The 16,139-nt window shown below is 49.3% G+C and overlaps 1 protein-coding gene across 7 annotated transcripts in view; it reads right to left on the bottom strand.

Annotated features, from left to right (window-relative positions):
* PLEKHG5 (pleckstrin homology and RhoGEF domain containing G5) overlaps positions 1-16,139 on the bottom strand; it is a 113,321-nt gene that overhangs the window by 25,139 nt on the left and 72,043 nt on the right. For 3 of the 7 annotated variants that reach the window (XM_036744339.1, XM_036744334.1, XM_036744338.1), the window contains 2 exons: positions 739-868; positions 525-605 (listed from right to left, as the gene is read on the bottom strand). In XM_036744339.1, the coding sequence (XP_036600234.1) occupies positions 525-605; positions 739-868 (211 nt within the window). Of the gene's footprint in view, positions 1-524; positions 606-738; positions 869-2,541; positions 2,563-3,146; positions 3,173-16,139 lie in introns of those variants that run through there. The other 4 variants (XM_036744333.1, XM_036744340.1, XM_036744335.1 and 1 more) reach the window with 3 other exon arrangements.

The following is a 16,139-nucleotide window of genomic DNA, read 5'->3' as shown; positions in this document are numbered from 1 at the left end:
TAATAAGGGGGAAGGAGAAAATTTGAAACTCAAAATTTTTTAAAATGTTAAAAATTGTTTTTACATTTAATTGGGAAAAAATACAATATTAAGAAATGTTTTTAAAATGTGTTGTCCAAACCAGAAGAATTCCTTTCCTCCTTGGCTCATCTGGGACAACGTTGGAGTTCAGAACATTGTATGACTCAAAGAAAAGAGCCTTAGCTGTGCCCTAATCCATGTTAGTCATTTTACAAATGGGGAAAATGAGGCCCATTTAGGGGAAGTGATCAGACCAAAACTGTCCAAGGAGTAAGTAGCATATGATAGGGTCATAGATTTTTGAGCTGGAATGGACCTCTACACCAATGAATCCATTCCTTTTATGAGGAAACAGGCCCAGAGAAGGTAAGTGATTTGACCAGAGTCAAGCAGCTTGGGTATGAAGACTCCAATTCCAGTCATCTAATCGCTACTCCATGATACTTCGAACCCAGGTCCTGAGATAGCCCCAGACTGGGGCCTCTCTCTCCACTGCTTCCCACCCTCAGCTGATGACTTCTGGTTAGTCCTGGCCCCTCCAACACCATGATCCAAAGCAGGGTCTTCAGATGTTGAACCCCTTCCTGGAACAGTGTGAGAGGAGGATCCAAGTAAGAAGAAGTCTTCGATTAGAAAGGATAGGCCCTCTGACTTAATGGTGTCGCCGGCTACCATGAAGCCCCCTCTCCCATCCCCCAAGTCCCGGGCCCAGCTCACCTTGGGGGGGCAGGTCGAAGCGGATGTGCCCGTCAAAGTGCATGGTGCTGTGGAACTTGCCGTCACACACCTCGCACAGGTTGAGGGGCCCACGGCGGTGGAGCTGCTGACAGTCCGCGTGGTGGCATACCTAGAGGCGAGAAGCACAGGCCTCAGGCAGAGGCAGCCACACAGAGGGCATCTGCCCAGACCTCTCTCCATAACAAAGTATCAAAGCTAGAAGGCCAGTCCCTCAGTGACCGTTCAATTCCATTCCATTCCTAAACCAGAGTCTGCTCTACAACCTATCCAGCAAGTGGGCTTCCAGGCTCCTCTTGGAGGCCACCAATGGAGGGGAGCCTTCACCCTTCCCAGGCATCCCATTCTCCTTTGGGAAAACTCAGTTAGGAAGTTTTTCCTAAAAAAAAAAAAAAAAAAAAAAAAGCCTAAATTTGCCGGTTGCTAAGGGCCCCCAGGATGGATTACAACCTCTCCAAACCCTCTTCCCTTCAGCAATACTTCAAATATTTGAAGGAATATACACTCTCCAGTTCCTCTGACTCATCTCCTCTCCAAGCTCACCTACTATGATTAACCAGGCACACCGTGGGCAGCCCAGCCCCAGGTGCAGAAAGTGAGAGCGTGGAGGATAGAATTCCATTCTAGCCAATCATTGTTTATCAAGCACAGGGAGAGACACAAAGTTTAGGTAAGACACAGTCCTTGCTTTTGTAGAGTTTACAGTCTGGTAGGAAGATAAAACCCAGAGATAATTACAATATGAAATAATATAGGATAAAAACGGGCGAAGTACACTGTGGTTCCTCATGGGAGAAGAGACTTTCTTAGCGATGGAGTAACAGAATGAACACCAAAGCTGCCATTTACAAGACAACCTGCCTGGGCCTCATGTTCCTATCTGATCATTCAATGAAGGCCTAGGTGACCTTGGGGTCCCTTCCTGTCCTAATAGCTACCTAGCATTTCCATAGCCTCTTAAGTTTTCCAAAGCATTTTATGTATTATCACATTTGATCTCCACAACAACCCTGAAAGGTAGGTTATTCTCCCCATTTTACAGATGGAGAAACTGAGGCAGACTGAGATTCAGAGATGTGCCTACCGTCCCACAGACTTGATCCAAACTCAGGTCTTTCTCAATCTATCTACCATGCCACCTGGCTGCTCTAGAGGGATGATCCCCGGAAATGCCCTCCGCCCAGATTCTCCACATCTTATGCCTATTAGAAGCGGTCAGGTGGCTGGTCTGACTGCCTCAAGTCTCTTCCCACATTAGCGGCCACAGTGATCAATTCCAGTTATCTCCTATTGCCTTGCAGCTCAAATATAAATTCCTCTGTCTGGCTTTTTTTATGGGAGGAGGGGCAAAGAAGGTTAAGGGACTTGCCCAAGGTCACACAGCTAGTAAATGTCCAGAGGTCAGGTCTTCCTGACTCCAGGGCTGGTGTTCCCACCTAGCTGCCCCCTCTGTTTGGCTCTTCATAACCTGGCCTCCTCCTTATGCTTTACTCCCCCATGCACTATTCCATCCAGTGACACTGACCTGGCCCATTCCTCTCATTCCCCTCCCTTTTCACCGACCTATCCCCAGACCTCCAGCTCTCTCCATCCCTCCTGGCTCCTTCAAGTCTCAGCTAAGGTCCTACTTGCTTCCAGAAGCTTTTCCCAGTCTCCAGTATCTTCCCGGGGATTACTTCCCAGGCATCTCCTATCTCTTGTACATACATTCTGTTGACAAGTTATCTTCCCATTAGAATGTGAGCTCCTTGAGAGCAGGGACCCTTTGTATCTCCAAGCACTTACCACACTGCAGCAGTTCAGACTCTTTGAGACGCCATTTGGGGTTTTCTCAGCAAAGATACTGCAGTGGTTTGCCATTTCCGTCTCTAGCTTACAGGTGAGGAAACTGAGGCAAACAGGGTGAAGCGACTTGCCCAGGGTCACCCAGTTAGTAAGTGTCTGAAGCCTGAGTTGAACTCAGGTCCTCCTGACTCCAGGCCCAGAGCTCTATCCACTGCACCACCTACCTGCCCCTTGCTTATCACAGTAAGCACTTGACTTCTAGGTGAAAGCCCAATTTTCTGTTCTTTCCCCCAGCCTTCACCCCACCCACTTCCCCTCCCTCTCACCAGAGTACCCAGTCTCCTATTGTATTGAGAAAAGAGGTGAGAGCCCCCATTTCTCCCTTCTCTTTACCTCAAAGCCCCTTCATCACCCCCTGGTTCTCTCCCTGACCAACACCCCAGCTTGTACCCTCCAGCTTCCGCCCTTCACCAGCAGATTGCCCCTAAAATCATCCCCGCTTCAGTCTAGTCTTCAATCTTTCTCCATCTACCAGTCCTACTCTGCCCTACGAACAAACCCACCCCTCTCCCAGCCTAGGACAAACCAACAACAAAAATGCTCACCAGATGCTATCAGCCTCTTCGGTTATTGTCCTACATCTCTTCTCCCTTTTCTAGCCAAAGTCCTAGAAAAAGCTGGCTAGAATCAGATGCTTCCACTTCCTCCTTGTGCTCTTAACCCCTTGCAATCCGGCCTTCGACCTCATCCCTCAACTGAAACTGCTCTCCAATTAACAACGCCTTAATTGCCAAATCAGACGGCCTATCCTCAGTCCTTAGACCCTAGAGTTAAGGGCTTTTCGTTGTTGTTCAGAAGTGTCTGAGACTCATCACGATCCGTTTGGAGTTTTCTTGGCAGAGATAGTGGACTGGTTCGCTGTTTTCTTCTCCAGCTCATTTTACAGATGAGGAAACTGAGGCAGATAGGGTGAAGTGGCACAGCTTCACATAGCTAGTAAATATCTGAGGCCGGACTTAAACTCAGGAAGATGAGTTTTCCTGACTCGAGGGCTGGCACTCTATGCAGTGTCCCTAGAGTCAGGAAGACCTGAGTTCAAATCCAAGCTCAGATACTTACTAGCTATGCAATCCTGGCCAAGTCATTTAACCTGTTTGCCTCAATTTCTTCACCTGTGAAATGGGGATAATAACAGCACCTTCCTCCCAGACTTGTTTCGAGGATGCAATGAGATAATAAAGTCCTTAGCACAGTGCCTAGCACAGAGTAGGCACTATAGAAATGTTAGCTATTGCTATTATCATCGATGACAAGGACCACCCCTCCCCTCAATGCATGCTGGTGTCACTGCCCCCTTGGTCAGCCTCCTGTCTGGCCGCTCCTCAGTCATGTGTGTTCATTCAACATCCATGTATCACCACAATCTCTGGTCTATCCCAGACCTCAGTTTGGGGCCATCTTCTTTCCCCTCTGAACTCTGGGATCCAATCAGAGACCAGAGGATCCACTAGCCTCTCTATGGCCTTGCTGTCCTGCTGTGGTCTCTCTCCTGAACTCCAGCCTCACATCACCAATAGCCCATTTGTTGGACATTTCCTACAGGATGTTCCATAGACATCTTACACTCAATTATGTCCCATTTTCCCCCAAACCATTCCTCTTTTGAATTTCCCAATGTCCGTGAAGGAGGTTACCATCCTCTGGGTCACTCTGGTTTCATAGCCATTCGATGGCTCTTGAGGCTTCCTCTACCTCACCCCCCATCCCCATTTAGTTGATAAGTTTTATCAATTCTCCCTCCATGTCTTTCATCGATATTCCCTCCCCTCCCCTCACAAGACTACCACCCTGGATCATGCCCTCCTCCCCTCTTACCTGCAATATTTCCACAATTTGAGGATTGGTCTCACTGCACCCTTTCAGACCCACCCATCAGACCATAAGCTCCTTGAGGGCAGGGACTATCTTTGGCCTCTTTCTGTATCTCCAGCACTTAGAGCAGGCGCTTGGCACATAGTAAGCACTTAAAATTGTTGGATTCGTTGATCCATCCTGTCAAAGTGAGACTCCTAAGGTACAGGTGTGGCCATGTCACCCCCCTCCTCTAGAAGAACCAATGGCTCCCTACTACCTCCAGGATCAAATAGAACCCACTCCTCCCTCCCCCCAATTTGGCACTGAAAGAAATCTTGCTCCAGCCAACCTTCCCAGATGAATTATTGTATCACCATCCTTCACTCTACTTCATGGACTCTGTCCTCCATGCATTTCCCCATACATGACACTCACTGCATCTTATCTCTCTCTCCCAAGTCTATAAGGAATGTACTGCCTCCCCAACTCAGCCTCCCAGATGCTCTGGCTCAAGCCTTCAAAGCCCAGCTTCACCTGTGCCCCTACAAGAGGCTTTTTGTAGACTCTCACCCCTACCAGTGACTAGGCTCCCCACCCCAAAAAATGACTTTGTGTTTACTTATGTGCCTTCCCTTATAAAGCATAAAACTCCTAGGGGCAGGGGTCATTAGTAGGTGCTTAAAAAAAAGTTTGTTGATTGAAGTTACAATTCAACAAGCACTAGTTAAGTACCTAGTATAAGCACGAAACCCAAACAGTCCATGCCCAGAAGAAATCCCATTAGTTACTTGCTGACTATGCACGGGGGAGGGGGGGGGGGGCCTACCACATAATCATAGCTGACATTTACATGTTTGGAGAGGTGCACAATATCTCATTTGAGCATCACGACACCCATTATTATACCCATCTTCCACTGAAAAAAATTGAGGCTTGCAAAGGTTAATTAACTTGTCCATGACCAGGATGCTAATAACAATCTAGCTAACATTCATACGGACAGCTGGGTGGAGCCATGGATAGCGCACAGTGCCTGGAGACAAGACATTTACTGCCCAAGACACTTAATGATCTGTGTGATCCTGGGCAAGTCACTTCACCCTGTTTGCCTCAGTTTCCTCATTGCCTTTCCAAGTATGGCATTCTGTCCACTGTACCCAGTTTTCCCACTATGACCTCTGCCCACTAGGATCTCCCAATCTAGCTGAAGAGGCCAGACATACACATACAGACACATACACAGAGATCACATTTCATATACACATATATACAGACACATTTACTTTATATACTAAACCTATGTACATATACACAGACATAGCAGACACACATGTGTACATGCCTATATACCGTGAATATATATGTATGTGTGTGTATATATATGAAAACACATACATGTGCACATAATACATACAGATATACACACATGCTTACAGGGTGTCTTAAGCTTTAATAGTTTAAAACTGCAACAAGACTGAGACATTGTGTGTGTGTGTGTGTGTGTGTGAGAGAGAGAAAGAGAGAGAGAGAAGAGTGAGTGAGAGAGAGAGAGAGAGAGAGAGAGAGAGAGAGAGAGAGAGAGAGAGAGAGAGAGAGAGAGAGAGCGAACACCGAATAACTTAAATCAAGGCCCTGGCCAATGATAATTAGACCAGTAAATAACAGGATCAAGCAGATGGTATAAATAATGCCCTCTAGGGCCTTATGGTCTGGTAAAGACGAAGGAAGAGAGAGGAAAGGGGACCTCAGAAGAGGCACCAAGGAAGTGGGCCTTGAAGCCTGGAGCAGGCTGTGGGCACGACCAGGAGGACACTATTCACTGTCCTGTATTCAGCAGGGGTCTGCTTGTGAGGAAATCAACCCCAGGCAGCAGGGAGGAAAGAAGGGAGGGAGGGAAGGAAGAATACGTAAAGGTGAACTCCAGGTGACCCTGCCTGGCCTGGTCTCTTCCCTCCTCTCTCCAATGACCAGAGCCCAGAATGCTGGACAGAGACCCAGCAATACCAGTGACCCATCCTTAAGAAAATCTGGCAAGGCCCCACCCTGGGAGGCAGTGAGCACTGGGCAGCAGAGAGCCTGTCCAGAACCAGAAAGGCCTAGGGCCAAGTCCTTCCCTGGACACTTGGAAACCACTAAATCTCTCACCATTCCAGGCAACTTTCTAAGACTCAGTTGTAGATCTGCATTGTTAGAGGGAGTTTCTTCATCGGAGGAGCTCCTACATGAAGAGTATCATAGAGACAGGCATCTCCCCCAAATAAAAAAAAATTTACATGTGTGCCCATGCACATACATACCCATAAATTTTGTACCAAAAGTCTTAGTGCATTTTTAAGCTTGCCTAACATCAAGGTCCATTTCCTCTGGGATGTCATCCTTGGTGACTCCTCTGATCTCCCCTTTCCTCTGCCTCCCTTCAAGGCCCACTTCCTTGGTGACTCCTCTGATCTCCCCTTTCCTCTGCCTCCCTTCAAGGCCCACTTCCTTGGTGACTCCTCTGATCTCCCCTTTCCTCTACCTCCCTTACTCCTTACCAAACCACAAGGCCCTAGAGGGCAGGGACCATGTTTTATTTTAAGGGGATTTTGCACATGATAGGTGCTTAATAAATGTTTGTTTGTCAAAATAAATGATTGTCTACAGCATCCATTTGGTGTTATATTATTTACTGGTCTAATTTCCATTGACCTGGACCTCACAATTTAAGTTTATACTTTATAAAAATATATGTATGTAGAACCTACACTGGATTACATGCCGTCTTGGGTGGAGAGGGGGGAGGAGAGGGAGAGGGAGAAAATTTGGAACTCAAAAACTTGTGGAATTGAATGTTGTAAACAAAAAATAAATTTAAAAGGAAAAATAAATAAATACACATGTACACCCATAAGTGTGCACGCATGTATATATGTCTGTGTATTTGTATATATCACAGAAAGTTAGAGCTGGAGAAAGAACCAGAATCTCAAATCCAAGGCCTTTCCCACTGCAGACCCCAAATTCAGACTCATAGAATGGAAACATCTAGTCCAGTCCATCAACAAACATTTGTAAAATTCAGGCCAGGCACCCAGGCTCGGAGCTCAGGACATGGTTACCATAAGTGAAGCATTCCCCACTGGCCAGATGGCTACATTCCAAGCAGCAGCTGTGGAAAGCAGAATTAATGGGGAGACCCTAAGGTTAGGACGTGGGGGGTGGGACACTGAGAGCCTGGTCTCTCCTCCCAGCCAAGGGTTCTTCCTACTGCACCAACAATTGCTTAAAATGCCATTTTTCCAGTTACTTCCCAGGGAAACCAATCCATCAGTAAGCATTTATTAGGTACCTACTATGTGCCGAGCACTTGACTAGGCACTGGGGATAAAAAAGCAAAAATGAAACTATCCCTGTCCTCAAGGAGCTTCCATTTTACCTGCTTTGTAAATCAAGGTCCATCTGCATCCACAGAACTGTATATGTTGCTATTCACCACTGTAATCCCAAGAGGCATCTTTTTCTACACCGCCTCCCCAACCTGGCTCCTACTTCCTGGCTTACACACCTAGGAGGGCAAGAGAGATGCCCGGCCTCCCCCAGGTTATAAAGTCCCTCTGCAGGGCTCCTGGCCTGGGAAGATGGAGGACAGACATTCTTAACCTGGAGGTCTGTGAACTTGCCTTTTTAAATATTTTGCTAACAATATAATTGGTTTCACTGATAGTCCTATATTTTTTCTTATATCCATTTAAAAACATAATTCTCTGTGGGAATGTTTAATGATTGTAATGTATAACCTATATCAGATTGCTTGCTGTCTTGGGGACGGTGGAGGGAAGGGAGAAAAAATTTGGAACTCAAAATCTTACAAAACTGAATGTTGAAAACTAAATAAATATATATTTTTAAAAACATAATTCTCAGAAAAGAAATACATACACTTCATCAGATTGATCCACAATACACAAAAAAGGGTTAAGAACCCCTGCTGGAGAGCTGGGGGGGTAAGGTCAGGGAACACTGGGAGAGGGCCATTTACTGAAACCCAAACCCTTGGGTGGAAACTCTTGATTTCACAAAGTGGAAGCCAAGTTTTCTCCCCAGACCACAGAGCACCAGGGGTCACTGAACTCTGAATGGCATTAGTCCCCTGCTAGGGGTCAGAAGGAGTGCACATCTGGGCACAGCTGCTCTGAGGCCGAGGCAGAAAAGCCTGGCAAGTAGGAGGAGGGTATCTGGAGTGCACTCCTTACACACACACAGAGATACACACACCACACACACACACACACACACAATCCAATCTTGGCTGATTACTTAGAGACCTCTGTGTCCCAGGGGAAGGAGGCGGGAGAGGGGAGAGGAGAGAGCATCGAAGCCAGCTGAACTTCGGTCCCTGACCCTAGAAGAGCCACAAAGCCTGTAAGTGGAACAAACAAGAGAAACAAAGGGCCACCAGGGATGGCCAGTGGCCAAGGGCCCCACACCAGCCCAGGAGCAGGGATCACAAAGACCTACACAGACCTCCCAGTCCCTGGAGCCTGAAGACAGATAAAACTTCTGACCACTTCTTCTCCAGCCCCAAGGGAAGCTGAGACTAAACCAGAGTGAGAATCCACAGTAACCACTAGACCCCTACTGTGGGGAAGGGGTATGGGGGTGGGGGTGCTGGGAATATTCCCAGGGAGAGATGACGATGATGAGATCAATAAGCATTTACTTATACTAAACCCTTAACCACACTAGGCAAAAGGGAAAAAAAAAGTACCCGGCCCTCAAAGAGTTTACCATCTAGTGGGGAAACAACATACAGAGCAGATAGAAAATGACCTTAGAAAGGATGACCTTGGTTCTAGGGACTCTCCAGGGCAAAGGTCACTGAGCTGACCCACTGCATAGAAACTGAGAGCAGCAAAGTGGGGAAAGAGTTATGGCTCAGGAGGAGGGAAAAGCATGATGAGAGGGTAGAGGGAAGTCAGCTTTCCCAGGTTACACCCATGTACATAGCGGCCAAGCCCATCTACTCTTTCATAGACACAGACCCTCTCACACTGGCAAACACACTCATACTTCCTTGGGCACTCCTGATCTCCCAGGCCCACAAAGATCTTGGCTCCCATTCAGCCCAAGGAAAGGCTTCCCCGTGGGGCAGGGGGTGGGGTGGGCAGGGACGGGGAAGAAACAACACCGGGAGAGGCCGAGTCCTCTTGTGGCCACATCCTGACAAAAGACAGGATGTTCTGACAAAGCTGTCCACCGCCTAAGTTCTCTTCACCACCCAGGTCCATTCTACTGCCCTGCCCCCAGTAGATGGCTGAGCCCAATTCCCACCCTGATCCAGATCCGAGGCGCTTGGAGATCTTCCTTCACAAGTCATTAGATCTCAGCCCCTAGGGGCCCAGGTACTTTGGCATATAGTGTATGAAAGGCAGTTTCTTTCCCTCCTCAATTCGGCAACCCCAGGTAGTTAGGAGTTGAGATTAGACCTAGAGGAGGTCCAGGGTGGGGAGTAGATAAGGAAGCAGTGGCAGGCCCAGGAGCAGTGCCGCCCCCTTCTCCTACCTGGTGTTTGCAGCCCCCTGTGTCCCTGGCCTGGGGAAGCAGAGGTGAGGACAGCCCTGGACTGCGCCGGCCCGAGACTCCATGGCCTGTCCCCATGGCAAGGATAGAGAAGCCAGCGTCTGCGCCGCCGCCAGGGCTGCGGACAATGCTGCTGCCCCCGCTTCCTGCCATTGTACTGCACGCTCCCGCCCCCCAGGCCCAGCCAGGCCCCCTGGGGTCACCGCTCTGCCTTTGAACTCGGCCCAACCCCAGGAGACCTGACTCCCTCACTGCCAAGGATGGGGTCCTTCTCAGAAGGGAGAAGCTGGAGAGACTGCGATAGGGGGGCCAGCCAAGGACAGTGTTAGGGGTGGGCGAAAAGGACAAAGAAAGGCCCGGGATAAAGGGGGAGGGACAGGTATAAGAGACAAGAAGGTTTTCAGAGTCCCCACCAGAGCAGGGCGGGCATTCCCTAGATCCAAATTGGACTTTTCCTAGGGTGTGAGGCTGGGCTACCTCACTCTCCAGGCTCTCTCACCTCCTGAAACAAGTTAAAGCTATGTCCTACAGCTTCGCCTTCCACCAGGGGGCACCGGGTGCCCAGTGGGTCTCACAGCCACCCCACCTCCCCCTCCATACCAAGAAACCCGAGGGGAGAGACGCTTTCAGGTGCTATGGGGAAGCCAGATGGAAGAGTAGGGGAGGGGGAGAGTGGAAGGTCATACCAGCACCCCTCTTCCAAAACAGAGTCAAGTCTTCGGTCCCCAAGCTCCAAAGCCTCCAATTCAAGGCCAGAGAACTCTGAGGTCCGGTCCTGACCTAGGACATCTTTCCCCATCCAGTGTCTACAGGACTGCCAGAAAAGGACCCAGTTACACACCCTCCCTCCACAGAACAGCTGCCCTAGCTTTGACCTCAGATCTCAATGTGCTTCCTCCACCCAGATATTGGTTCAGGGAGACCAGGGGCCTGGACGATCTCCGGGATGCACCCTAAGATCCGGACCCAGAACCAAAACAGCAACTACAAATGCTTCCTCCAGCCTCCCTCCTCCCTAGCCCAGTGAACCCATTGCCGCCGAGGGTGAGGGTGATGAGCCCCTTTAAAGATAAGATGTGGGGGCGGCTTACGAGGGACCAGGACCCCCCAGCGTCTGCCCTGCACTCTTTGTCATTCCCTGTGCTGGGCTGAGGAGGGAAGGAACAGAAGGGGGTCAGGAAGGGTCTCGTCGGCCCCTGGGTAGTGAGTAACCCCCCCCCCCCAACTCCAGGGAAAGGGGCGGGCTGGCGGAAAATCCCCGGGCCCGAGGGGAGGAGGCAGGGAACTGCTCCGTGGCCCCGACCTCTGCCTGGGGAATCCTAGCCCATCCCCTTTCCCTTCCCGAGGGTCTGCATGCTTCCTGCAGCCTGGTGGACAAACAGTGGGAGCCCACAACCCCGGACCTGCTTGGGCTAAGGGGATCTGACTCCAGGGCATAGACGGTGCGGCCCGAGGCCCGCCCTCTTCCTGCCCAGATCTCCAGCAGGTCTTGGGGTGAGGGAGGAATTGAGGCCCGGCAAGCCTGGGCCCGTCCCGGCTAGCCCTGGAAGCAAGAGGTGCGAAGCGAGAGCCTCGCCTTGCCAGACTCGGAGAGGAGCGGCCGGCTCTACGGGCTGGGGAGGTGATGGACATAATCAGCCCCTCGGCCCCTTTACATCGCCACTCTATGGTGACCCCACGGGTGGGAAAAGAGGTCCCTGGGGCCCGGGGTCTAGCAGAGGGGGAAGCACTGCCTCGGCCCCAGGGCCCGAGGTGGAGGAAGGGGTGTCTCATTGTTTGCGTGCGCTCAGCTGGGAATTCGAGCCCCAGCGGGAGTCATATCCTCCCTCACCTCCAGTCTCTCTGAGTCACAGCCCTCCCCCACCGCTTCTGCTCTGAGGGGGGGAGGTGTGGAGGAAGGAGTACTCAGGCCTAACTCCCGACCTGGGGGCACGTGGGCCCCGCAGTGCTCACAGCCGGCTGGGGAATGGGCCTCCCCCTACACGCACCGCCTGGGGACACTCAGGAGACCAAGCCAGGGCGCCAGAGACTGGGAGCCTGGGGCTCCAGGGTTCTGCCTCCTTTGATCTCCATCTCCTGGCCTCTCCTATGCCTGAGGATAACGTTACCCAGACCCAGCTCGCCCCTCCCCCTCTTCCCCAGAGAGCTGAGGCACTAATTAGCTAATGAACCTGGGCCTGTCTGTGCCCACACTGTGGCTGAAGCCTAGCAGACAAGATGCCAGGGGGTCTGAGTAGACCACTGTTGGTCTAAGGGTGATCTTGGAGTAAGGGAGGAGTCTCCCCGGGATATCAGGACTCAGGCCTCAGCTCCCTACTCATGAGTCAGGACCAACTTGTTGAAACTGATACCCAGAAACCAGATCTCTGTAGATGAATAATGAAATCTTCAGGAAAGGAAGGCCCTGCCTTCCCAGGCCCCCCCCCCCCCCAACTCCCTATCCTTTTGGGCCTCTGCACTACGGGTAAAGATTGAAGAGAGTGACTCAGGGCTCTTGTGCACCTTCCCCCACCCCCACCACGCAGCCTTTGTCTTCCATAGCCCTAAGATCCTTGGGGAAAAGGCCCAGAGTTTAAAAGTGGTAGGTGGGGGAGCATGACAAGGCATCTGTGCCAGAGTCAACCTCCTGGAGACTCCCTATCCCCATTGTGGATGGGCAAAACTGGTACTGAGAAGGTTGGGATCTGATTCTGAAGGATTAATTTCCCCTGGGCAGGACTAAGTGAAGAAAAAAGAGGACAAGCATTAAGCACCTACTATGTGCCGGACACTTAGCTAAGTACAACCCTGGGAGATGAGTGCTGTTATTATCCCCACTTACAGTTATGGAAACTGAGGCAGAAAGGTTAAGTGCCTTGGTCAGGGAGCTAGTAAGTGTCCTCCTAGGCAGAATTTGAACTCAGGTCTTCCTGATTCTCGGTCCTGCACTCTATCCACTCACTTAGCTGCATAGTATCCAGGGGGTCTTAGCTGTCCCCTTGGGTAAGAACAAAATCACAAAATCTTTGAGCTGGAAGGAACCAGTCTCATCAGAAAATCAGGAGGAGATCAGTTGCCTTGCATGAACACAGTAGGTGCTTAATAAATGTTTGACAGTGGAAAAAGCCCAGATGTTGAGTCAGTGGACCTGGATTCAACTCCTAACTCTGTCACCGTTTACCTTCTGTAACTTTGGGTGAGTCACCCTCTCTGAGCCTTTGAGACTAGATGGCCTGAGATCCCTTCCAGCCAGCCTGTCCTTTCCTTCCCCCAAGGATAGCTCATTCCATTTTTGGAGCAAGGTATATCTCAGAATCAGCCAACCAACAAGCATTTAATAAGTGCTTATGATGTGCCAGCCACTAGATACCGGTGATACGAAGAAAAAGCAAAAAATATTCCCTGCCCGACCTTCTAATAAAAGTCCCAAGACTATCAGCACCGTCTACCCTATCCTGTCTCCAGTCCCCTCCACAATTAGGAACAACCCTGACCAGTCACCAGTCCCTCCAGGCCCCAGGTCCCTCCCAGGTCACTTGCTAATTCCCAGCTTCCTTTAACCTAAAAGCCAGAGACTCGTCTAGATTGGATTAGGCCTTAGAAATTTAATGTAACATACATTAAACACTAGGTGCCAGCCTCCTGATTTTGCTGTTGTTCAGTCATTTCCGACTCTTCATGACCCTACTTGGAGTTTTCTTGACAAAGACAGAGGAGCGGTTTACCATTTCCTTCTCCAGCTCATTTTACAGATGAGAAAACTGAGGCCAGAGAGAGGGAGTGACTGGATTGGAACCTGGGTCCTCTGACCCCACTAGGAGGTATGAAATGCAGTCCTCAGTTCAGAAACAGGAGGCAAGATTGGCTGGAACATAAAAGTGCATGAAAGGCACTAACATGAAATCAGTCTGGAAACATAGGTTGGATCCAGGTTCCAGCCTTTCAAATGCCAGGTTGAACGTTTAATCTTAGAGGCAATCAGGAAGCCACTGGAGACTTTGAGGAGAAGAGTGACTTTGTCACACCGGTATGCCTTAGGAAGATAATTTTGAGGATAGAGTAGAGAACAGAGGAGCAAGATTTGAGGCCAGAAAACCATATCAGGGGCTGTTACAGGCAAGGGATGATGAAGGTGGGGGTTGTCTAAGCGGAAAGAAGATGTATACCAGAGATGCTGTCAAGGGAGAATTGACAAGACTTAGCAACTGATTAGATATGGAATATGAGGGAGAGGGGAGTCAGGAATGGCTCATCAGTTGTAAATCTGGGCCACTATGAAGATGATAGCTTCCTCAACAGAAAGGGGTCTCATGCTGATCTCTTTTCTAAGACTCAGACATGCGCCAAAGTACTATGACATAGTGGGATGAGCCTTGGTTCTTGAGTCAGAGGTCCTAGGTTCAAATCCCAGTTCTACCATTTATCAACTGTGATTTTGGGAAAGCCATATCCATCAGTGTGCTGGTAAACATGTTAACAACCAGTTCTCCTAAAAGCATGACACATTTCTAGGCTTAATCTACATTATTAAACAATAAATTTAGCCCTGATTTGTAGCCTTTGCCAAGGTATAAAAGCTCATAATTTAACAATTTAACAATCTACTAGCCAGGTGAAACAGGTTCCAGCACACTCCAGACATATCTCTCTCTGGGTCTCTGTATCTTCTTAAGTAAAATAAAGGACTTGGAGCAGATGGCCTCTGAGGTCCCTTCCAGATCTGGACAGACCTATGTTCCTATAACCCCACCCCTAGTCTAAGCCTAGCTCTACCTCTTCCTGGCTGCTGTCTCCATCACTTGCCAGGCTACAGAAAGAACTTTTGGAGACTCCATTCCTTGAGACCTTCTGTCCAGTTCAGTGACTCAAGACCTAGCAGGGCTGAGAAAGAAGCTACCCCACTCAAGGCCAGAGGTGGGCATACCTCTGCTCTCTTTAGGATGTAATGTCTCCAGAGAAGCCACTACACAGGACCCTGCCCACTGAAGGCTCCCTCTTGCCTGGGTACCCTCCAACAGACACATACATAGGGCTCTGGGAATAAAGGATCTAGGATCTAAAGGATCCAGGCAGAAATTTTCCTTGGAGACCTTCCATAGGGCTGTGTAGGGAGGGAGAGAAAAGGACACCACCTGGTGGCCAAGAAAAAAACCCTCAAGCTATAATACATCTCAGCAAATGTCTGAAACTTATCCTGGAGTCAGGAAGATCAGAGTTCAAAACCAATCTCAGACACTTACTAGCTGTGTGACCCTGGGCAAGTCACTTAACCCTGTCTGCCTCAGTTTCCTCATCTGTAAAATGAGCTGGAGAAGGAAATGGCAAACCACTCCAGTATCTCTGCTAAGAAAACCCCAAAAGGGGTCAATGAGAGTCAGACATGACTGAAAAATGACCAAACAACTTTCCCTATCTCACCAAGGGTCTCTGCACATCTTGTCCCCAGTAATGCTCCTCAAGATGCCTTTATTCATATGTATATCTGTGTCTCCTAATAGAATGTAAGCTTCTTGAGGGTAAGAACAGGTTTGGTTTTTTTCCATTCTTATCTTTGTATGCCCATCACCTAGCACAGCAGATAGGTTCAAAGGGAGTAAAGTCCTTGATGGCAAGGACCATTCCATTTCAGTCTCTGGATCCTGGTTCTTAATATAGAGACCACAGTAAATGCTGATCCTTTGGACTTTTGCAACTTTAATAATTCCAATCGACCCTGGGGGTGGAGGGGGAGGAAAAGGGGAGCAGAAAGAGGCTCAGCTTGCACTTGAGCAGCCTGGGTGTGTACTCCAGCATGGGGCTAATAATATTGGCACTCACACATGGAGATCTTGTGAGGAAAGTGTTTCGTAAACCCTGAAGGGCAACAGAAATGAGGCCACTGTTATTTCATCAAAGATCTCAAAATGGAAGGGGACTCTGAGGTTATGCGGTCCAACTTCTGCCTTCTACAGAAAGGGAAACTGAGGCACAAGGAGATTAAGTGACTTGGCCAAGGCCCCATAGTAAAGGGAAGAAGTAACATTTGAACCCAGGACCTCTGATTACAGGGAGAAAGTGTGATTGGATGCACGCAGTATGGTTTTCTCTGCAGTCCTCTAGGGATGGGTTTGGGGTAGGAGTAAAATAGGGAATGAATCTCTCAGGAAGGAGGACATTTAGCTGGAAACCTGTGAGGTAGGCTTTGTGCATTTGTAAAGCGTGATAGG

Source organism: Trichosurus vulpecula, chromosome 2 (assembly GCF_011100635.1).
Source record: "Trichosurus vulpecula isolate mTriVul1 chromosome 2, mTriVul1.pri, whole genome shotgun sequence".
Taxonomy (NCBI): domain Eukaryota; kingdom Metazoa; phylum Chordata; class Mammalia; order Diprotodontia; family Phalangeridae; genus Trichosurus; species Trichosurus vulpecula.
Note: the sequence above shows the minus strand (reverse complement) of the source record. Positions and strands in the feature narration are given on the sequence as shown.